Source organism: Neofelis nebulosa, chromosome 2, assembly GCF_028018385.1.
Source record: "Neofelis nebulosa isolate mNeoNeb1 chromosome 2, mNeoNeb1.pri, whole genome shotgun sequence".
Taxonomy (NCBI): Eukaryota; Metazoa; Chordata; class Mammalia; order Carnivora; family Felidae; genus Neofelis; species Neofelis nebulosa.
Genome location: NC_080783.1, coordinates 146,953,907 through 146,978,870, shown reverse-complemented (window position 1 = coordinate 146,978,870; position 24,964 = coordinate 146,953,907). Strand labels below are relative to the sequence as shown.

The window sequence follows — 24,964 nt, the reverse complement described above, 5'->3', positions numbered from 1 at the left end:
TACCTGTATTCTCAACACTAGGGAAAGCCACTGTAAATATTTTGGTATATATACTTTCTGCCTTTTTAATTCATGTGTATGTTTTTTCCTTAAATTAAAATTAGATCATATTGTGCCTGTTCCATGAAAAGCTCTGTTCACCAAATCCACATCATAAACACCAAAACAAGATTTTTTAAACAGGTCAGCCCCTTTAATAGCATCTGACAATTAAAGGGATACTATGATGTCTCCACACACTATATCTAACTTTCCTAGTCAAAAAACAAAAATACACAAACATGCACATAACAAAAAACTGTGGCCTTCATATCTGGAGTTACTTGCAAAAATCTAAGTTCAAATAAAAACTCAAATGTCATCATTAATTTGTTTAATGAATGAATTAAGAGAACACGGTCTATGAAAAGGCAGGTAGGTATGCTCACATCTTTTTAAGTCTCTCTAGAAATCTAAAGATGAAACATCTTGGCTAATACTTTATTTCATACCATTTTCCTTTTGGCCCCCCAAAAACCTACCAAGAGTCTCTTTTATTGGTTGCTTTGCACTGCCTTTAGAAAGACAAGATGGATTAGGGAAAAAAGGGGGGTGGCGGGAGTTGGCCTAGGACAGTATAAATAGAAAAGCCAGAACCGGGTAGTGATGTAATTTTTCCACATACGTGGGAACAATCTACATGACTCATTCAACAATCTGTGATTTGTGCTAAGAGACATTCCCTCTTTTTATATTTTACTGCTCAAAACATAGCATTTATAAGAAATAAAATTTCCAAAATAACTCAAATAGCACATCATGAAACTATAACTAGAGCACCAGATTAAGTGCACGAGTAACAAAATAGGGCAGACCATTCAGAAAAATCAGAGTGCATAAAGGATTTTCATTTGAAGAAACCTAAATGAGGCAGCATTTTAAAAGATGCTCTGGAAGGAAACTGCAATACAGTCTTTTCAAGGGTAAGTGTATAATCAACCTTCAGCAAAGAAGCCTGCCAATACACACACACACACACACACACACACACACACACACAACCTCCCATATCCTTTAATGTTCCACAAACAGGAAAAACATAGAAATGTTTACCAGTTATGTTCTCAACCAAACACTAATTTTTGTAAAATGAACATGAGACAGAAAGTCTCATACAAGAATCTTCACAGCAGCATTACTCATATTAGCTAAAAACTGGAAACAACCCAAATGTGTGTTAACAGGAAAATGTATACAATGGGATATCCCTCCACAAATAAACTACTGATACATGCAGTGATGTAAATGCATTCAAAAACTATATGCTGAGCCCGAAAAAAGTCAATTACTTAAAAAAATAATAAAAAATAAAAAATAAAAAAACTACTATATAATTCTAGTTATAGGAGGTTCAGGGGCGCCGGGGTGGCTAAGCTGGTTAAGCGTCTGACTCTTAGTTCTGCTCGAGTTATGATCTTGCAGTTTCATGAGTTTGAGCCCCATGTAGGGGGAGCCTGCTTGGGATTTTTTCTCTTTGCCTTTTTGCCCCTCCCCTGCTCACATGCTGTCTCTTTCAAAACAAATAAATAAATAAAAATTTTTATAGGAAGTCCAAAAACAGGCAAAATAATCTCTGAAAATAGAAATCAGTACAGTGGTTGCTACTGGGCTGGGGGTGGGGGGCAGAGGTAACAGATTAGAAAGAAACATATGGGAACTTCTGGGAATGGAAGGAAATGGTCTAAACACCTTGATTAGTGTGATTATACCAGTATATGCAGTGTCCAGATGTCAAAATGCAAACTGTATATCTGGGATCTGTGCATTTTACTGCATGCAATTAGACCTCAATAAATTAAAAATAAAAATTCGCTCCCACCATAATATTGTTGATTTTGAATTAAGTCACACCAAACCTATCCATGATTTTGTGAATAACAATCTTCTTGGACAAGGGAATATATATACTCTTTCTCAAACTCATCTTTTAGATTATATGTATGTCACATTTATGACTAGATCTAATTTTTTTCTGTTAAAAATCTCATTTTCTAACTAGTAATTGCTGTAATATTTTATATGCTTATATTCAGCCACTTTTAATAGACTATTAATTTTTAAAATTTGATCTGAATATTCTAGATATAGAATCTCATCAGTGGCAAAGAACTTGTTCCCCTTCCAATGTTTAACTCCCATTTCTATATTATATCTAAAGCGCTTGTCAGAACTTTCAAAACAATGCCTTTGATTTAAAACAGAAATGTCTCCAATATTTCAACATTATGCAGAAAAGTAACAGGTGAACTGAAATAGTCATCTATTAAAACATCATTCTACTCCAATGCAGAGTGTCTTACATTATTAAGAATGTGTTGAGTTCATTAAATGTCTGTCATCTTAGCAAACCATAGCATTTCTTACCTACTATCTTTTTACATTATAAAAGCGAGCCATAGTTGTTTGTGGGTTATTATTCTTCTAGTACTTATGTGTTACGATAAATTAAGTTACTCTGGAGTAATAAGTAATTTCAGAAGGTTAGCGGCTTAAAATGAAGATTTCTTTCTCATTCATACCACATGTCTATATAGGGGTAGGACAGCTTTCTATGCCATCCTTATTCAAGATGATAGAATTCCTGCCACTTGAGACATGCTAGGGGGAAGGGAATGTATTAAGTTATGCACTGACTTATATATACTTTCCAATAGTAACATTTCCACTCACATGTCCTTGACCAAAGCCAGTCAAGGAATGATGCTTAACTCTGGAGGGGATGGAAACATAAATGTGCCATGTAGCTCAGAAGAGAAGAACCAGAATTATTAGCAAATAATCATCAATGTTCTTCCACATGACAATTAGCAAACAGAATCAAGCACTGTATTTTGTGGGATTTATGTATAAATTCATTAAAAAAAAAAAAAAGATTGCTCTAGGACTTCCTTTTTCTGCCACACAACAAACCAAGGAATCAGAGTTAATTTTACTGGCTGATTATTTGCAAGTCTTGACTAATAACATTTTTTAAATGTTTAAAAGATACATTCCCCACTGGTGTGTGGATGGACTTGCAACCCTAAGGGTCTTCTGGTACAATGTAACGTTTTCTTCTATTGTACCTTTAATACTTTACAATATTCACCTGGATCTTCAAGTAGAACCATAATGGCTATCTTGTCTTTACCACTTTCTCATTCACTCTTTATAGTCTCAGGTTTCTTCTCTGCTTTACTGATCCAATTTCCTAGAATGTTGTCAGCTAATCACTATCTCAAACAGTTTTATTGTGTTTGTTTCCTTGTGCTATCTTATTTCTTTCTGACATTTTAAAAAACTTATTTATGAGAGCGAGCAAGCACGCACGTGCAAGGGAGGGGCAGAGAGAGAGGGAGAGAGAATCCCAAGCAGGCTCTGCCCTGTCAGCATGGAGCCCAACACGGGGGCTCAATCCCACAAACCATGAGATCATGACCTGAGCTGAAATTCAGAGTCAGGTGCTCAACCGACTGAGCCATCCAGGCACCCCTCTGACAACATTTAATAGAAATATTATGGAAACTATTTCACTGATCACAAAAATCATTTATTTTCCATAACTTCCTTCTAGCGAGCTACATCAGGAGAATTTTGTTCAGTCCGCTGGATCACTGCTCCTCTTCATTGTAATAATCTGTCTTTAGAAGTTCCATGTGGACTTTTGTGCCTATTCATCCTGTACTCCTGTACTAAAGAACTATCAATCCATGTCCAGTGGTGGTGGTCATGTTGGAAAACCTCCCAATCCACCACTACCAGTAATTCTGTCTCTCTGCGTACCCACAGTCCCTAGCAGTTAAGATATGACCCAAATAAAATAAATTCCCAGTATGACTCTACAAATTTATTAGGAAGGATACAGGCAGGTTTGTAATTAAAGCAAAAATAATAGTGACTTAAAACAGGCTATAACTTTCTCACATTAACAGTCCATAGTTAATAGTCATAGACTAGTGTGACCCAGGCTCCTCCTATCTTTTTAATAAGCCAGCTTCATCATGATGAGATTTTCCAGCCTAATATGGCTGTTGGTGGTTCCCTTTATCATGTCTGCATTCTAGCCAGTGGAAAGAAGAAAGAGGAGGCACTTCCTTATGGCAGGATCTAGAGTTGTACATACCCGTTTTATGTACAATCCACTGGTTAGATCACATGGTCATACCTGGCTACAAGGGAAGCTGGGAAATACAGTCCAGTTGGGCAGCAACATGCCCAGTTAAAACATAGGGATTCTATTACTAAAGAAAGAGTGGGACGATCAGTGGCCTCTACTACTACAAGGAATAATGGGTTAGCTATGAGAGAAAGGAGAGGAGAAAGAATGTCCAGTAGAACCAGTATACTTTGCCTTATACTCTAAAGGAAACAGTACACAAAGACAGATATGTAAGCTCCTAACCAAGCAAGTTATAAACTACAAATCCAACCAGAGGTATTTTGTAGTACAACATTAAAACCAGAATGGCTTGGGGCACACCTAGGTGGCTCAGTTGGTTGATTTCAGCTCAGGCCATGATCCCAGGGTTGTGAGATCGAGCCCCTAATCAGGCTCTGCACTGACCATGGAGTCTGCTTAGGGCTCCTTCTCCCTCTATCCCCCACTCACGCACTCTAAAATTTAAAACAAAACAAAACAAAAAGCAAAACAAGAGAAAAACCTAGAATGGCTCATAGTAGCAATCTAAACACTGCAGGGGAATACTGCAACATACTAAAAACAGCCAGGAAGCCAATATTGGAGAGTGATTTTCTAGGCCTGACCTAGATTCAAAACGTTTTTGTTTCTTATTGTAAACTTAAATTAATAAAGGTATTTTAAAAAAGAGTATTAGAATCACCCCAAATTTCAATTCTTTCTGCCATCTTTCTGGAAAATGATCTTACTTAAGCATTTTGGTATACAACCAGTAGAAAATTCAGAAGTAGGAGTCTTAGAACAACAGTCTGCAAGTTACTTGTGGACACAGGCTAGATTTATCTAAAACCATTTTGTCTGAACTACAAAATTTTTCAAAACATGCCAACTCTAAAAGTTCAATAATCAAAATGCAGTACTCAAGGTGGACAAACCCTAAGCATGGAGTTTTTTTTTAATTATTTTTTTTCATATTTATTTATTTTGGAGAGAGGGAGAGAGAGACAGAGAGAGAGACAGAGTGTGAGTAGGGGAGGGGCAGAGAGAGAGGGAAACACAGAATCTCTCCAGGCTGAAGCAGGCTCCAGGCTCTGAGCTGTCAGCACTGAGCCCGACACGGGGCTCAAACCCACAAACTGTGAGATCATGAGCTGAGCCAAAACCAGACACTTAACCAAGGGAGCCACCCACGCACCCCAAATTGGGAAAAAAAAATTTTTTCAACCCTCAGAAAGTTTTACATTTATTTATTTTTGAGATAGAGAGAGAGAGAGAGAGAGACAGAGAGAACACGAACAAGTTGGGGAGGGGCAGAGAGAGAAGGAGACAGAATCTGAAGCAGGCTCCAGGCTCTGAGCTGTCAGCACAGAGCCCGACGAGGGGCTTGAACTCACAAACTGTGAGATCATGACCTGAGCTGAAGGCGGATGCTTAACTGACTGAGCCACCCAGGCGCCCCCCAAATTGGGAGTTTTTAAATTAAAAAAATACTAAGGTACTGTGGAAAATTGTTTAAGTCAACACATTACATTTGTTAAATCTAATGCTGAAACTGAAATGCATCTTTAGCTTTCACACCCTCTTCAGTCATTTACCCCTTTCTAACCATTCCTTCTTATGATATTTCAGAGAATCCTGATTTTTGGTTTAGTGTTACTAAACATTCTTATCAGAAAGCCTGGATTAAAGATAATTTTCAAGAGAAGTCTGATCAACAGATACTTTAAAAAGAAATACCATTAATACTATAGCCAGTCTCTAAATCACAGTTTTATCTTCCCCAAATGTAAACTGAGTAAGAACTCAAAATGAATTATCCCTTAGAAACAACCCACATCATGGTTAATTTCCCAGACCAGCCCATAAAAGCGTACTTTACTCATGACGTTTAGGCCCTTAAAAAACAAACACAAAACTGTACAAGTCGAGAGTATAATTACCATTTGGAAAATCATTTGTAAAGGAAAATGCAAAATGCATTGTAAATTCCATCCCGGAGTATGTCAATACATCTTGCTTTTCCTCAAATACAGGCAGGTTTGCAGCAGCATCTAAGCTAGAGACCCGCAGCTCTCATGGAAGACGCATCCTAACCTTAGTCACAATAATTTGAGTCATTCACATACCAGTACTTTCAGGCCTCTATCCTAAGACACATGTTTCTTTTTCCCTCCACTTGGAATGACCTTCCCTCCATAAACCTTTACTCATGCTTAATGGTCATATTTCAATGTAAATTCAACAGCAATTTCCCCAGGAAATCACTGCTTCCTTCCTTTGTGTTCTTACCAAACTTGGAAGAACTGTAATAGAGCTTTTACCATGCTATGTTGTATTAAGGCACCCTCCTCCCTTTCACGCGCTAGCCAGAGTTGCTCCAGAGCTTGCTTACAGCATCTGATACTTCTTTCACTCTCCCTGCCCAGCACACTGCTTTAACAGAAACAGGCCTGCTAAGTCCTACAGACCTGGATTTGAACCACTCTGTCACTTACTAAATGTGGAATCTTCAGCTAATTACCTAAGTACTCAAAGCATCAGTGTCACTCAAAGGGTAGCTGTGTAAACTGAGTAAAGTTAGTAATTCTCTGATGCTTAAAGTAACATCTACATTAAAAATTCTAGGGATGCCTGGGTAGCTCAGTCAGTTGAGCGTCTTGCCTCTTGATTTTAGCTCAGGTCAGGATCCCAGGGTTGTGGGATCAAGCCCCATGGTGGGCTCCATGCTGAGCATGGAGCCTGCTTGAGATTCTCTCTCCCCCTCTGCCCTTCTCCCCTGCTCATACGGTCTCTAAAAAAAAAATAATAATAATTGAATTAATTAAAAATTCTAAATTAGGTAAGAAGGTGGTCTCTGATGGCTTATAAGAGATGCTAAAGCAAGAATTTGAAAGTGAATATTCCTTAATTTTAAAATATAGCTTAAACATATTAAATTAAACCTGAATATTTCCTTTAGGAAACACTAATGCAAATTTATTTTTTTTATTTTAAAAAAAATTCTTTTTAAAATTTATTTTTGAGAGAGAGAGAGAGAGAGAGAGCACGAGCATGAGCAGGGAAGAGGGAGACACAGAATATGAAGCAGGCTCCAGGCTCCAACTCATGAGCTGAGTCATGAGATCATGACCTGAGCCAAAGCCGGACACTCAACCGAGTGAGCCACTCAGGGGCCCCATCACTAATGCAAATTTAAAGATGGTAATCCAGTAATCTTTAAAATGATATGGCTGAAGAGCATTCACTATGCTAGACCCACTCAAATACATTTTGCAAATGACCTGTTATGAAGAATGGCATCTCAGAATCACCTACTTACTTGCACCCACAAAAAATGTATCACTGAAATCTCATACTGAAATCATACTATATATTTTATACATTATTTCATTTGATTCTTAACAATTCCTAACAATTCTAAGATGTATGGTACCTGCTCCCTGTTTTGGGGCAGGGAGATGACTTATTTTTACACGTGAAGAAAGTCAGGCTTAGAGAAATTATATAACTTGGTTAGTTACTTACATAGCTCATTAAACTAGTTGAGCCGAGCCTAGAATCGAGGGCCCCTAGTTACACTAGGAGCTATGGACATACATAAGATATCTGCTCTACAGGCTATGCAGTCTAGGTCTGGAGACATGAAATATGAAAACTCTAAAAGTACAGAAGATGTATAAAAAAATATGGTAAACCGTAAAGTTAATAGTACAGATTTGTGTTTCTTAATATGCTAGAATTTCTAGAAATGGGGTCTGGAATCTTTAGAGTTGATTCTTTTTTTTTTTTTTTTTTAAATATTTATTTGTTTTTGAGACAGAGAAGGAGAGAGAGCACGGGAGGGGCAGAGAGAGGGGGACAGAGGATCTGAAGCAGGCTCTGCGCTGACAGCAGAGAGCCTGATGTGGGGCTCAAACTCATGAACCGTGAGATCATGACCTGAGCCACCCAGGTGCCCCTGAACAGCTGATTCTTAATGCACATTCATACATTCATCCTTCAGAATCACTGTATAAACAATATCCAGAATAACTTTAGGAAAGACAGGTCAAATTGACTCATTTTTCTCATTCAAATCTACCTATACTATTTTCTGGTTGTTTCCTTACATTCCTTCTAAGAACAATGAAAGAATTCAGTTTTAAATGGTACATAAAAAGTGGCTTTTACTAGAAATGATACCAGTAGATCTAAACACTACCTATTTGAAATCCTAATTTATAAAAGTCATAACCAATTTCATGTTTTAGCAGCTATTACAGCAGCTTACTAACCTAATACTTTGCGGACTATAAACAATGTACAAGGTCAAATTTATGAACAAATTGATAACCTAAATATTATACTGCCACCTAGTGCTCAACTTTAAAGTGACACAATCACACTGTTAGGATTTGTGTGTGTGTGTGGGGGGGTGATCCCACAAAACAGTGCTGTTAAAGCCTATAGTTTCATGGTAGAATTGACAAAGCTTTGCTTTAAAAGTTGGCCTTATTTTAGAGATCAGTAACAATATCCTACAGATCACTGGTAAGATTAAACAGCCAATGACAAATCAAAACACTTCCTATGTTTAAAATAAAAATCCTATAATTCTGGGAATGCAAGCTGGTGCAGCCATTCTGGAACACAGTATGGAGGTTCCTCAAAAAACTAAAAATAAAACTACCCTATGACCCAGCAATTGCACTACCAGGCATTTATCCACGGGATACAGGTGTGCTGTTCCGAAGGGACACATGCACCCCCATGTTTATAGCAGCAATATCAACAGTAGCCAAAGTATGGAAAGAGCCCAAATGTCCATCAATGGATGAATGGATAAGAAGATGTGAGATATATATATATATATATATATATATACATACACACATACACACACATACATACACAATGGAGTATTACTCGGCAATCAAAAAGAATGAAATCTTGCCATTTGCAACTGATCTCACATAATCTCAGTGGATGGAACTGGTGGGTATTATGCTAAGTGAAATTAGTCAGTCAGAGAAAGACAAACATCATATGACTTCACTCATATGAGGACTCTAGGAGACAAAACAAATGAAGATAAGGGAAGGGAAACAAAAATAATATAAAAACAGGGAGGGGAACAAAACAAAAGACTCTTAAATATGGAGAACAAACAGAGGGTTACTGGGGGGGTTGTGAGAGGGGAGATGGGCTAAATGGGTAAGGGGCACTAAAGAATCTACTCCTGAAATCATTGTTGCACTATATGCTAACTAATTTGGATATAAATTTTAAAAATTGAAAATAAAATTAAAAAAAAAATCCTATAATTCAAGTGGCACCTGGGTGGCACAGTCGATAGAGTGTCTAACTTCAGCCCAAGTCATGACCTCATGGTTTGTGAGTTCAAGCCCCACACTGGGCTCATTGCTGTCAGCGCAGAACCTACTTCAGGTCCTCTGTCCCTCTCTCTCTCTGCCTCTCCCCCACTCGTGCTCTCTCTCTCTCTCTCAAAAAAAAAAAAAAAAAAAAAAAAATTAAAAAAATCCTATAATTCAAATAAAAAGAGGAAAGTCAATTAGACAATTATTACATGCTAAACAGTATTTAAAATAGCCACAAAAGATTGGGAGCCAGCTACAGGTGAAACTAAATACGACTTAAGTACTGAGGAAAAAAATTAAAGACAATGAATGTCTGACCAACTGTATTTTTCCAAAGATGGCAGCAATAATATGTGTCATCAACATGTTCTTCTGAAACATGACCCTGTCTATGACACTGATTGGTGGTTGGCGTCTCTCTATTCCTTCCAATCTAGGTGGGCCCTATGACTATTCTGACCAATACAGAAGTGATCCTATGCCAGGCATAGCCCTTAACTACCTGAGTCCAGCTTCCACACTCTTGAAACACATGCTCTTAGGATATTTCTCTTGGAAATCAACCACCATGTATGAGATATGACTACTCTGAGATAACTGTGGAGAAATCCTAGAGCATGGCCTGTGTGGGGAGGCCAAAGAACAGAGAGGAGCCAGAAATATAAGTGAAAAAGCCATCATGGAAGTGAATACTCCAGGTCCAATCAGTGCCATGTGGAAAGAAACAATGGCCCAGGTAAGTCCTTCCCAAACTACTGACCCATAAAACTATAAGCAAAAGAAAATGGTTACTATAAGCTACTAAGTTCTCCAATAGTTTGTTATGTAATCAAAACAGAAACTGGCTCCTGTAAGTACGATGTTTCTTTAAGAAAAATCAAAAACACTTTGGCATTGGTTTTGGGACTCAGTGGTGGGCCTCAAGGAGACTGAATGAAGGTATAAAGGACAGTAAAAAAAAAAAAAAAAGTGTTGTTAGACACTGGAGAAAAAGCAGTTTTTATCCTGTGAAATTAATATATTTTTTATTGCAAATTATTTCACTAAAAAAGGTGACAGTTGCAAGGGGTAATATATGCCTCCAAAGAGGACAGTTGAGCAGTATCTAGTCTTGAGTTGGAAATTAAGAGTAGCTGGGGGAACCTGGGTGGCTCAGTTGGTTGAGCATCTGACTCTTGGTTTTGGCTTAGGTCATGATCCCAGAGCCATGGAATCAAGCCCTGCATCGTGCTCCATGCTGAGCTTAGAGCCTGCCTGGGATATTCTCTTTCTCTTTCTCTTTCTCTCTCTCTCTCTCTCTCTCTCTCTCTCTCTCTCTCTGCCCCTCTAACCCACTTGCATGCTTTCAAATAAATAAATAGAGGGGAAATAAATAAATAAATAAATAAATAAATAAATAAAGGAGTTAGTGACAATGGGCTGCCCTAAGTTTTGAGCCAAATTAAATATTAGTTAAGTACAGAGTTGTCCAAAAACAATTCTAAGAGTTCCAGTTTCTAAAGTTGTCTGGTGATATTTAAACCTAACCCTACTGTAAACGTTTATTCAATAAATATGGTATAATCTAAAAAGTTTCAGACCAGGTAAAATGTTACAGTAAGCACACGCAAACCATGTAAACCAAGACAATTTATTAGGAGACACATGATGACAGCTGGATTTAAATCTCTATGAACACAAGTATGAAAAGAGCCACTAGTCTTATGCCCTTAGTGGATTGTGGAATATTTGCCTCACCTAATTTCTTCCCTATCTCCATAGCATAAGAGATAAAGGCAGAACTGAGCTGGCAACAAAGAGCATATGCCTTTAAGCCAGCAAGTTGGGGGTGCTTAGGTGGCTCAGTAGGTTGAGCATCCAACTCTTGATTTTGGCTCAGGTCATAATCCCAGGGTCCTGGGATCGAGCCTCACATCAGGTTCCATGCTGGGTGAGGGCCTGCTTGAGACTGTCTCTCTCTCCCTTTGCCCCTCTCCCCTGCTTATGCACTCTCTCTCAAAAAAAAAAAAAAAAAAAAAAAAAAAAAAAAAAAAAAAATCATAAAAATTTAAAATAAATGAACAAGCAAGCTGATGCAAGTCTAATTAAATATACATAGAATCTAAATTTATTATGGATCTATGATAGCAATATACGTGTTTGTGTGTATCTGTTCGCATGCACATGTTTTTTAAAATTTGACTCATGGTCTGTCATGTTCAATTAAGCTCTTTTCAACATAATTTGATCATCTCTTCAGCAAAACAGAACTTTGTTAGCAGAGTCTTGCCTGCCCACCTTCATGGAATAGTTTCTTCACTTGCAGGACACACTGCAGGTTATATTACACATGCTACAAATATGCGAATGAGGCTAGTACCGTATATTTTAAAACAGGTGTTTGTTACAGTTTAGGTCAGAAAAACCAATTGTTACAAGAAGATACTTCTGTGTATATAAAGGAAGTTTAATCAGATTGTATTTTTTTTTTTTTTTTTTTTTAATTTTCAGGCTTTACAATTTAGCCTAGTTGCTTTAGTTAGGATAAAATATCGTAGTTCCAATGCTGGTGTTCAAGACTGATAATTAAACAAAACTAAAAGAAAATTAACTTCCTTTGGTTTAGATATAAGCAGAAAAATGCAAGTAAAAGTTCGTGATTTCAAGCATAAAAAGGCATGTAAGCCTTGTGAATGAGATCTTCCTTCTCCAGTTGGTTAATCTCACCCAACTATATCTTGCTAGTCTGAAGCAGAAGTGAAGCAGACAGAAGGGCTGGAGATATAATGCAGTATTTCTGCACTACTTTTTAAATGGCTCCGTTTACGAGACCCAAGAAGCTGAAATTACCTTCAATCTTCTGTCTCACTCTTACATACTATCAGTTTGATCTTAACACTTTGGAATTAGAATGCTCTCATTTAACTTACAGGTTGGCAAACCTTTTCTGTAAAAGGCCATATAGTAAATATCTTAGGGTTTGTGGGTCAAGAGGCTAAACTGAGGATACTACATAGGTACTTCCATAAAGAGGAAAGACTCCACTGGTTTTTTACCGATGAAATTAAAAATATAAAAATTGAGGATAATTTATTGTAATACAAATCTACTACTGAGAAAGAACAGCATTCTCTTTTGGGGTGAGAATATTTCACTTAACTGGAATCCAGTTCGTGTTCTCTATCATCAAAATCAATTACAAATGTTATCTGTCAATGCTGTTAATAGGATTTTACGTATTTCACTTTTTTAAGTCTTTTTCACACACAGATAAGTACTGCCAAATACTGATATTAATCTGCAAGCATATGATTTTAATTGAGCATATTCACTGCCTGAAAGGCATTTATAGAATTTTATTACATTCTTCTGATATTTTGCCTTTTAACATGTCATTACATTGTAGATTAATCACTCCCAATTGAAAGTTAGGTGGAAGCTCCTTAATTGCAAAGTTAAGTGGATTTGGAAATATGAAAATTTCCTCTGCACTTACATTCAGGTCTGGAAAATACCGATTAAAATACAGTCTGAGTTTTAAATATATACCTGCTGCAGATTTGTGTGGGAATGAAGACCCTACTTCCCGTTTTAACTTTGGACAGCAATGAAAGTATATAAAATAAAGCAATTTGACGCCATTTGGGATTCAAATAATGTTAGCTGTTGTCAAACTGACCTTACCTCAGTGTGATTTTAACGTATCCGCACTGTTCTGCCTTCCGATTCTAGGTTGAATTCATTATGAAATATTAGTAAGTCTGCAGCAAAAGCTAATTTCTAAAGCCATTCAGTGTTAAACAGCAGTGGCTGAAGGCAGTACTGGTTCAGAAAGATTTCAACCTTGGCCCTGAGCTCAAAAACAATTACAAGAAAACTTTGCTGCAGCTAAGCTACCAAATTACTGTGTGGTGGGCAAGTCAAGATAGTCAGCTTCTATTTCTGACAAAGATTCAATGAAGTGATGACAGTTAAGTCCATGAGAGTGAATGAAGTTCACTACTGACCCTACTGATCAGTAACATGATAGATTCAAACCTTTTCTACCAAGTACCTGTTGATGAATACAATGAATAACTAGAAGCTTTAAAAACCTTACATTTTCACAATCTTTGTAAATCTGTCCACCTAAGACTTCTTCCACACGTTTTTTTACCATCTATCAGTTATAATATATCTTAGCAGTTTCCACTTCAGGTTGTACTGAATTAGCATTCTTGTAATTTCCTTAAAACTAGTTTCTCCTGCAGTTTTTCCATGCAGACAATTCAAACTCTAGAAACTCTGCACTGACTCCTTGAATAAACAACTCAGCAGTATCAGTAACATCTACCTAGTCATCAGGAGTCTAGGAGAAACCCTTGATATTTGCCTGGACTTTAATTGATTGACTATCGATGTTGTTCCCAACATCCTCAACTCTTCAAGCAACTGTTTTTCTGAGAAGCTGTTCATCTTAAGTAAGTTTTCTCTGGACACATTTCTTCAACTACCACAATCAAACAAACATGAACTAATTAACTCATCATTAACTAATCGTTGACTTTCCCTGCATAAGCTACAAATAAGCCACTCAGAAACTTATTTTAGATGCAGCCTTATTTTTATTCTTTTATTTTTGTGAAGAAATTCTGCTGTGATGAGATAATTGACATTACATTTTCTAAATTTTCTGATCGCTGTTTTACTGAATTGGCAGGATGAGTGCTTATGCCTAAGTTTCTTGTATCTATTAGCAGAGTTATCGTACCACTGAATAATAAACACAGAGATTTGCCATCTTGATCAATAACAAAATAACCTACACTCCACTGTACCTTAAGGGCATGGCTTTCAAAGTTCACTTTTTTTCTTTCTGTTTTTTGACACGATGGGTATGCAATAGTAACAAAATAAAATGCTGCAGCATGGAGATAAACTTTGTACTCAAGATGCTGAGGAGTTTTAAGTGCATTCCTGGGATTTATGGTGCACTGGGCGGCAGTATGAAGTGATGAGAGCACCACATATGGTTTCTTTTGTAACTACAGAGTCCTACTGTCATCATGTGAAAGCAGTCATAGATAATATGTAACAAGCAAGTGTGGCTGTGTTCCAATAAAACTTTATGTATGGATACTGAAATTTGAATTTGATACTGTTTTCGTATGTCCCCAAATGTTAGTATTCTTTTGACTGTTTTCAACCACTTAAAAATGTAAAAGCCATTCTCACCAGGCAGGTCATATATAAAACGGGCAGTGGGTCACAGTTTGCCAATCAGACTGAACTCATTTTATTACAAAAGCCAATACAGGATAGAAAATTGGCTCCGTGTGGACAGTAGAGCTACACTGCCACACTAAACTTGAGTTTCTCATCTCTACAATGAAGGTAATACTGGCGCTCACCTCAAAGGTTTCTCTGAGGATAAACTTAATGAGTATAGAAATCATTTTAAAAAGTGCCCAGCATATATAAGTTGTTAATATTGCTTATTGAGAAGAATTCAACTATAAGTGGATTTCAGTTCCTGTTAACAACTCTGTATGATTTAAGCCTCCCACTGGAGGTCTGAGGCAAGCAGGCTACGTGGATGAATGTTACTGATATCCTCCAACACTATTCCACAGTATATCACCACCAATGTTTCTGTTATACATCCCATAATCCTACTAGCACTTTCATTTTTAAGCATTTCGAACTGCTATGTATTACTCCTTTGTTTCAGTTGCTAAATACAACTCCACCATAAGAATATTCTAAAGTTCTGCTACATATCTGGGTAAGTAAGAAAGCAGGAACAAAATGAAAAACTGTAAGCAGTATTTTTTTTTAAATATATGAAATTTATTGCCAAATTGGTTTCCATACAACACCCAGTGCTCATCCCAAAAGATGCCCCCTCTTCAATACCCATCACCCACCCTTCCCCTCCCTCCCACCCCCCATCAGCCCTCAGTTTGTTCTCATTTTTTAAGAATTTCCTATGAGCAGTATTTTTGACAATAACAATTTTATACTAGAAATTCTTAAGTCATTCTATTTAATGGGATCTATTAACTAAAAGGCCTGGAATGAGACTCAGTACAGCTATACCTTTACTACCCTGAAACGAATCATGTTTAAATATCTAAAAGCCACAAAAGTTGGATTAAATTTATTATTTCATACACACAAGCGTCACTACTACCATCCCCAAACCCCATCAAATAGTTAAGACTAAGGACTCAGGAGACTATGGACTGAGGGCTTTTTCTTCTGGACGGGCTGTCTCAATTTTAAATGTTCCTTCATACCCCACATTATGAAATATATGCATTCGTATAAACAATAAAATATGGTGTCTCTGATTTTACTCTTTTCTAATTCTTTTTGTTTTATAATAAATATGAATTACCTGTAGAGAAAAAATCAAAATGTATTCATTAAAAGACACTTTGGGAAATACACAAAAGCAAAGTACCTAAAATAGTGATTTCAGTTAAAACCATAATAATTGCTCACCTACAACCAGGCCACATTCTGGACAGATCATATCACCAGCTCTGTAGTCCTCCACTAAAATCGCATCTGGATGGTTTGGACATGTGACTCTTGGAAGAGCATCCAAACTAAATAAAAAAAAAAAAAAATTGTTTTTATATCCTCCCAACCAACATGTAACAAAGTAGTGTTCTAGGGGAAAAAAATGAGGGTTCTGAATACTTTTCCAATACTATCCATGTATAATACACTCAAGCGAAATCTTCAAAATAAATATCCCAGTTAAGTAATTTTTAATTCCAGCTAGTCATTAACAGATAGATTCCACTGGAATTGTTTTTTCTAAGAACAGTAACTTATTTGCAGACATGGAAGCTTTAAAAACCTAAATGGAAAGGAAGTGTTTTTTTCTCTTCGTACAGGCTACTGAGATTTTAAAAAATCCTGATTAGCATAGAAATGACTAGCTACCATTTATAACCTGTGACATTTACATACAATCATCTGGATTGTGTGACTTATCACTTACTTCTCTGGTCAGAGAATACATTTCAAGTCTTGTTTTTTCCTACTTGCTGGATATTTTAGTAATAGATTTAGAATAGTACACACTGAACCTAATGGGTATGATAAAGGAGGGTGGTAGATATACCTCTGCTGAACTTAAGATCAATGATTTCATTTAGTCCAGAAACTGAGTTTGCTAGATCACTCAAGAAATGGTTTCAAAAACTACTTTTTATTCTATTTGTCATAGTACTAATGTGCTTGATCATTTTATTTTGAAAATAAAGCAGTTTGCAGAAGACACACTAATCTTAAAAGACAAAATAAAATCAGTTTTAGAAAGCAACAAAGGGGGCACCAGGCTGGCTCAGTCAGTAGAGCACGTGATTCTGGATCTCAGGGTTGTGAGTTCAAGCCCCACGTTGGGTGTAGAGCTCACTTTAAAAAGTAGTAATAAAATGGGGCACCTTGCTGGTTCAGCTGGTTAGGCACCTGACTTTTTTTTTTTTTTTAAATGTTTTATTTTATTTTTGAGAGAGAGAGAGAGAGACAGAGCACAAGTTGGGGAGAGGCAGAGAGAGGGAGGCACAGAATCCGAAACAGGCTCCAGGCTCCGAGCTGTCGGCACAGAGCCCAATGCAGGGCTTGAACCCATGAACTGCAAAATCATGACCTGACTTGAAGTCAGACGCGTAACCGACTGAGTCACCCAGGCACCCTGAGGCATCCGATTCTTGATTTTGGCTCAGGTTCATGGGATATGGCCCAGTGTAGGGCTCTGTGCTGACAGCATGGAGCCTACTTAGGAGTCTCTCTCTCCCTCTGCCCCTCCCCAGGTAGAGCGTGCTTTCTCTCAGAATAAATCAATAAACATTTTTTAACAAGATGTAAAATAATATAAAAAGCAACAAAAATATTTAACATGGATTTATTAATTATACACAATTATGAACGTTTGGTATCGGGGCACCTGGGTGGCTCCGTTGGTTGAATGGCTGTCTTGATTTCGGCTCAGGTCATGATCTCAGAGTCATGGGATCAAACCCCGGGTTGAGCTCTGTGCTGAGTTTGGAGCCTGCTTAAGATTCTCCCTCTCCCCCTCAGCTCCTCTATCCGGCTCATGTGTGCACGCTCGCGCACTCTCTCTCAAAAAGAAAAAAAAAAAAAGAACATGAACTCTGTAGGGGCACCTGTTTGGCTCAGTTGGAAGAATGTGCAACTCTTGATATCAGGTTTGTGAGTTCAAGCCCCATGTTGGGTATAGAGATTACTTAAATAAATAAATATTTGGTATTATGCAAAATAAGCCCTCTTTAAACGTTCACTTGAAATACTACAATACAAGGTTATGTTATAGCCATCACAAATATACACTCAGAAGACATCATCGACCATTCTTACAGCAGTAAGTAGGTATTTGTGGTTTTGGATAAATTTCTAATGTCAGCAAACACAAATCGGAAAGTTAACTCTCAACACAGGTGATTCTCACTGAAAAAGTGATAAAATAATCCACGTTCCCAAAATGTATATATTTAAGTTAACCAGAACATGTCTTGGATCTTTTCAGTGGGAAAATGGGGAAATAGAGAACTGGAGATTTGCTTTATAGTCACACTCATTCCATAAATTCCTATTAGGAAAATATTCTAATACATTATAACAAATAAATTAAGAACTTAGTATAAATTATGAAAAACTATGTTGAAATAAAGGAAAATGTTAGAATAACAGTAATTGCAAATGGGCAGCCATATGGCACATATCATACAACTATAAGGACTAATATAGTTTTTGCTATTAAAAAGTAGAATTATCTTCTTGTCTGTAAGTATATAAATGATATGTAAACACCTCAAAAATATGCCAAAAAACCCCCAAAAAACCAGATATGCTAAGTGAAAAGAGTAAGGTAGGGATTTTATACAAAACTGGACAAAGTATGAATTACAGTTTTTGCAATCACAAAGATGACTCTCAAAATGTTGTTCAAAAGAAACTAGACAGAGAAGAAAATATAAGCCATTTATATAAACCTTAAAGTGGGCAAAACAAATCTATGGAGTTAGAAGTTGGGATGTGGTTATCTTTGGGAAAGGGTAATGACTGAGGGCACAAGGAGGCTTCCAGGGTGCGAGTCGTATTTAATTTCTTGACCTGGGTGGTAGCTATGTGTGTGTGCTCATTTTCCAACTAAACCGTGCACTTAAAATGTGTGTACTAACTTCATGAAAAAAGGTAAAAAGCAAGGTAGTGAACAGTATTTACAACATCCTTTGGGGGAAGAAGAGAGGTTAGCACTACATGCATATGTTTGTTAAACCTCAGAATCATTAGGAAAACACCAAGAAACTGGTCACAGTGGCTGCTCTGAGGGAGAATGAGATGGCTGAGAGGGAAGAAAAGAAACTGCTTTTCACTTTTCGTCTTGTTTTTGTACTATTTGTGTTACCGATCCAAAATAAAATGAATCATGACAAACTGGTCAACTTTCGATCAGAATACCCACAAGAGTGATGTAAAAGAGGAACCACAAGAGTGGGGTGGTGGGGGGAAGTAAGAGAGAGAAACGAAAGGAAAGGAATGGTGTAAACAACCAAACACTAATGACATTAAAATCATTTAAAGGACCTAAGAAACCACATAAATCCAAATCTCACTTTATAGCTATCACTTATTGGGAGTCCACTGTGTGTCTAATGCCATAAATATATCAGTACTCTTCACAGCAACCCTGCAAAGTAAGCATATTTCCCTTCCAAAGATTACGATCAGAGAACGATTAGCCTGAAATCACAGACTAAGTAGTGCAGTTTAGACCTGAACTCACATTCGTGCTCTTCTCTGTGAAAACATCAGGCCGTTTCATAACCTAGTAACTGTACATCTTCCTCGGGGGGGGAACAAAGCTAAAGGCAGAAATACTAACACTTAACCTTTGTTCTCACTGGTAGAAAAACTTCAGAGACAGACAACTGCAATGACACACATATTTAAAACCTAGACATCTCCAGAAAAAAATTCATTTCAAAGATTATTTTTTAACAAAGGAAGAAGAAAAAACTCACACAAAGCAAAATTATTTTGGTAAAGAATCTATCACGTGAATTTACTATATTTAATGTTGCAACGTTTCTTACAATTTCCTGTCCTATCGTATGGAAAAGCTGTGCCCAAGTATCACATTTACCTTTCAGATCTATCGCCACGAGAGAATATAAGTCGTATTTAGATGTCTTTGGGAAACTGAAGTTTTCCACTTACCTACAAGGAAGCGTTTCCCAACAGAGCCACACCCAGACAGAATGATTGAGCATTCAATCATAAAATTACAATCAGTAAACAAGAGTGTCAGTGGCTTTAAGAGTTGTTTCCAGGTTGTTTTAGCTAACACTGCCTCCCCAACACCTTTTCTAAAACTACAGTAACATGAAGTAGTAAGTCTTAGCAGTTACACAAAACGGCATGGACTTCAGCTTACTATTTTGTGATAATGGCTTTCATCAGGAACTCAATTCCACAGAAGATAACAAGTTCAGAAAATTATGCCACAGTTGCCTCTCAGAAGCTACAGAATTTGATACTGTACTTAATTCGAATTTGTACTTAATTTGATACTTTTAATACATTATGAGTTAACTAGGGACCAACTGTGTGATAACAGAAAACAGATAAGAGATTCTACACTTTGTTCGAACACTAACCTTGGAAAAGTCAACCTTGGCATGACTCAGTTTACATTTATGCAAAAATACTAATATCTACCTCATAGTGATCATGAGAGATATAATTAGGGTCTACAAGCATTTTTCTGATCACAGGATTAAAGGCTGTCTCTAAGGGCAGTGCAAGCATTTCCTGTAGATAGGAATACATCACATTTTAAAAATATATTAGACAGTGACTTCCCAACATATGCAAATAATTTTCTGCAAGCAAGATTTTCTTCAGGAGTAAGCAGAAGACATTTGTAGAAAAATAAACCTCTTAGAAGGAAACCTATCAACTCTTGGTAAATGCCCTAGCTTCCATTTCAGAAGGCCTCTGGGATGGTAACCAGTTTCCACCAGGCTTACCAATGCTGACGTCCCTAACTTTCTAGCTGTCAGATCGACAGGGGCCTGGGACTAACCCCTTCTCGCCCTTTGGAAAGGATCGCGGGCTGGTTGAGCCACAGCTGGAAAAGCAAGCGTAGGAAAAATTAACAAGAAAAAAGACGGGTTAAAATACCCCCCCAAAAGATGCGAAGCCAGGGCTGGGAACACAGGGGCCCCCACAGGGTTGGTGTCTGGGTGAGAAAACAAGTCAGGACTGTGGAGTGGCAACGCAGACGGCTCGGTACTCCCTGCGACACCCCTGACAGCACTGCCGTCTGGAAGTGCCTTTGTCCGGGTCGGCCAGCCAGTCCGCCGCCTCTCCCCACACCTCCGGGGCTCTCTGCCCAACGCGGCAGCCCCGGCAGCAGCCTAGCAACCCTGGCACTTCCCGCCCGCCCCTCACCTCGCCCGACTCGGCCGGACATACTAACCGGCTGGTAGACGCCATCTTCACGGCTACTGAGGTCCCAGCTAGAAGCCACAACAAACGCACCAAGAACAGGAAGAGATTGTGGCGACAAGACGCTCGGAGACGGCCTTTTATAGGCGAGTCACCCACGCAGTCGTAACAGGGCGCGGCTACGGGTCGGGAGAAAGGCCAAGAAAAGTGAGATCCTGTACGCCACGTGCTTTGCGTTTTTTCAGTTTCGTATTCCGTTTCTGTGATATGCTATGGTGCTGAGCCAATCGACGAAACTACCCAGGAAAATTCTCAAGGGAACTCAGCAAACGGGGTGCACCAGAGATACCCTCAGCCTGGTGATATAAAACACAAAGACAACCCGGCCTGCGTGGTGGGGGCAAAGCCCGCATTACCGAGGGCTAACCATCCCCCTCCCAGTGGGGAATCAGTTACTCCAGTTTGAGCGCATTTCTTACTGGCCCAGACGGGTGATTCCACTAAGGAATTTGAAATAAAGAGAGAAATTCACTTAGGTCAGCCAGAACAGGTGTCAATTCAGGCAAGCTGTGACTTCTTAGGCACGTTCCTTCTCCTTTCGGTACAAGAGGTAATAGTATCTGCTTTACATACCCCTTTAGAATTGGCAGGAGATGAAACAAAACCTTGTAAGAACACTCCGCACCCCTGAGACAGGGAGATGTGAGCCCTATCCTAATTTATTTTCACGGTCTTTGCAAATTTGGCTGTTAGCTGAAGTACAGAGAACTTAGTAGAACGTTTGATACCTCAAAAGTTCCTTAGATTTATTAATTAGCCAAACTAACCTCAGAATAGTAATAATAATAACAACACTACCACCAATCTGCTGAAAATAAACCACCCTTGTCCCTGTAGGAATCAGAAGAAAAGGGTGCTCCAGGTTTCTATGGGGATGAGGACTTGGAATATAGTGGCTGCTTTGTTCATTTGGACATGGGACTTAAATGCCACTGAGCCCTCATTGTTTCTTGAAAGATGGGCAAGACTCTCTTTCTTGGAAAGAACAAGGGGTGTAAGAAGCAGAAGTTTAGGAAATGAAATCTGGCTGGAGACAGGATAGTTTTGTTTTGTCTCATTTCCTTCAGTCTTCCTATGTGTAATTCTGTTTTTAAAAACATGACTGTACTTTGGCTGGTGGCGGGGCGGGGGGGGGGGGGGTGGAGGTGGGGGTTCCCCCTTAATATCTGGAAAAGTTTCAAAAATGTCCGTTCATTTCAGCTGTGCCAAGTGCAACCAGAAAAGGGCTTGGGGGTGCTCCACCCCAAAGGGGCAGGAAGTTTTCATAGGTAGAGAACCTTGACTTGGGAGAGGAAGAGGGAGAGGAGGAAGAAGAGGACAACTAGGCACCTCTGGAAGATCGAGAATAAGGACCTACGCAGGCACCTGGGTGGCTCAGTGGTTGAGCGTCCGACTTCGGCTCAGGTCACGATCTCACCGTTCATGAGTTTGAACCCTGCATCGGACTCTGTGCTGACAGATCAGAGCCCAGAGCCTGCTTCGGATTCTGTGTCTCCCTCTGTCTCTGCCCCTCCCTGGCTCACACTCTGTCTCTCTCTGTCTCTCAAAAATAAATAAATGTTAATAAAAAAATTTTAGAAAAAAAAAGGAAGAAGGACCTACCACCTAATGGTTTATGGTAGGAATTCAGTAATGTTTCCAAAAGGAAGAAATCCGAGGGGTTGAAACCCTGGAGCAAGAAAGCTGGGCAACCTGTTAAATTACTCCTGCCTCACCTGGAGAGTCTCTCATCTGTCATAACCTAGTTAGGATTTCTTTTATATTTTTTTAAATTTTTTTTTTCAACGTTTTTTTTAATTTTATTTTTATTTTATTTTTGGGACAGAGAGAGACAGAGCATGAACGGGGGAGGGGCAGAGAGAGAGGGAGACACAGAATCGGAAACAGGCTCCAGGCTCCGAGCCATCAGCCCAGAGCCTGATGCGGGGCTTGAACTCACGGACCGCGAGATCGTGACCTGGCTGAAGTCGGACGCTTAACCGACTGCGCCACCCAGGCGCCCCAGGATTTCTTTTATATTAAAATAGAAACCATTTAGGTAAGCCGTTCCTTTTTTGTTGTTAGTACAGCATTGGCAATTTATACAGCATTTGCATCAACAGTTATCCCATTTTATCTTTACATCTGATCCTGAGATTAAAAAACACAACACTCACACACACACACACACACACACACACACACACACACACACACACACACACTCACAGTTAGGGTTTTATCACATAGGAATTAACGACCCAGACTAGAATTTAACAAAACTTCTGGTTTGTTAATATCGTCATTTTTATTTAACTTAAATATGTGACTGAATTAAGTAAGATAATTCACTCAAATCAATTATTTAAATCAACTCATCTTTTTTTTAATTTAAACTTTTTTTTAACTTTATTTATTTATTATTGAGAGAGAGAGAGAGAGCACAAGCTGGGGAGAGGCAGAGAAAGAGGGAGACACAGAATCCGAAGCAGGCCCCAGGCTCTGAGCTGTCAGCATAGAGCCTGACATGGGGCTCAAACCCATAGACCGTGAGATCATGACCTGAGCTGAAGTTAGACACTTAACTGACTGAGCCATCCAGATGCCCCAAACTCATCTTTTTTAACTTAAGCATTTATTTTAAACGTTCACATCACTTGATGTGCTATGGTTCTTCTGAAGTGTAAAATGCTTTTATGTGCCTAATAAATGATTTTTTAAAAGTGCGTGACCCACCTAGAAATATTTTTAAAAACTTTATTGATGTATAATCACATACTACAGAATTCACCTCTTTAGAAATTAGTGATTTTTAGTAATTTAAAATTTTTATTTTAAGATTTTATTTCTAAGTAATCTTTACACCCAATGTGGGGCTCAAACCCACAGCCCTGAGATCAAGAGTCACATGCTCTACTGACTGAGCCAGCTAAGCACCCCTTTAGTAACTTTACCAAGTTGTGCATACATCCCTACAATCCAGTTTTAGCACATTCCCATCATCCAAATAAAAGCACTCATGACCATGTACAGTTAATGCAAATTCCACTTCCAGCCCCAGGAATCACTAATCTACTCTCTGTCTTATAGATTTGCCTTTTCTGGACTTTTCATGTCAATGGAATCATATAATATGTTGTCTGGCTTCTTTTACTTGGCATAATGTTGTAGAGGTTCATTGAATTTATCTTGTGACCTCACTTTTGGAAACATTGATATTTAAGTGTCTGTTATGGTGACATTAGAGAAAATAACATTTTCCTAATGTAAGCAAGGCTTGAAAAATATTCACTTGGAAATTAAATGACATATTCTGCTGGACTAGGAAGAACAGAGGATTCAGTGAAATATATGACCAGACCTGACTTGGACTCTTAGAAATGGGATGAAGCCTCATGCGCCTGATAACTAATGTAATATTATTACTTCCAGAAATGTGCGGGGGTTTTTTAATTGTTCAAATTTTTATCATGTATGAAGACATTCAAACACACGAAAAATTAGAGCATAACATAATGAATCCTCAGGTGTCTCTCTTCTTGATTAAACGAGTATCAAGATTTTGCTGCATTTGTTTCATGTATCTGTTTCTTCCTTTCTGTCTCCCCTTGCTAAAGCATTTTAGGAACAAATCCCACACATCACCTTGACTCACACATATTTTAGCGTACGTGTCTTAAAAATAGCACTATAACACTTACTATATAACCAATTACCTTACACACGAAGTTTTCAGTTGGTGATTGTCCCGGGCCTGCTTTGTGGTGGTTTGATTTCACCAGGCAGAAAAGTAAAATCCTGCTGAAGGTGGCAGGGAGCCAGAGAGGGAAAAGGAGGGCCCCACATGGGAAGTGCCAGAACTAAGGTCCTTATGCATCAGGCCATCTGTCAGGTACCTCACATTCGTTAGGTTATCTATCTGGGTTGTCATATCAGGCAAGATGTTATTCTCCTTCTAAAGGCT

The 24,964-nt window shown here is 38.3% G+C and overlaps 1 protein-coding gene across 1 annotated transcript in view; it reads right to left on the bottom strand.

The window, feature by feature from the left end:
• Window positions 1–21,125, bottom strand: part of GTF2B (general transcription factor IIB) — a 32,473-nt gene extending 11,348 nt beyond the window's left edge. Inside the window, exons 1-2 of the mRNA XM_058716686.1 lie at window positions 20,993–21,125; window positions 15,979–16,085 (exon numbers count right to left, since the gene is read on the bottom strand). Coding sequence (XP_058572669.1) covers window positions 15,979–16,085; window positions 20,993–21,009 — 124 coding nt within the window. The 5' untranslated portion in view covers window positions 21,010–21,125. The remainder of the gene's footprint in view (window positions 1–15,978; window positions 16,086–20,992) is intronic.
• Window positions 21,126–24,964: the final 3,839 nt, after the last annotated feature.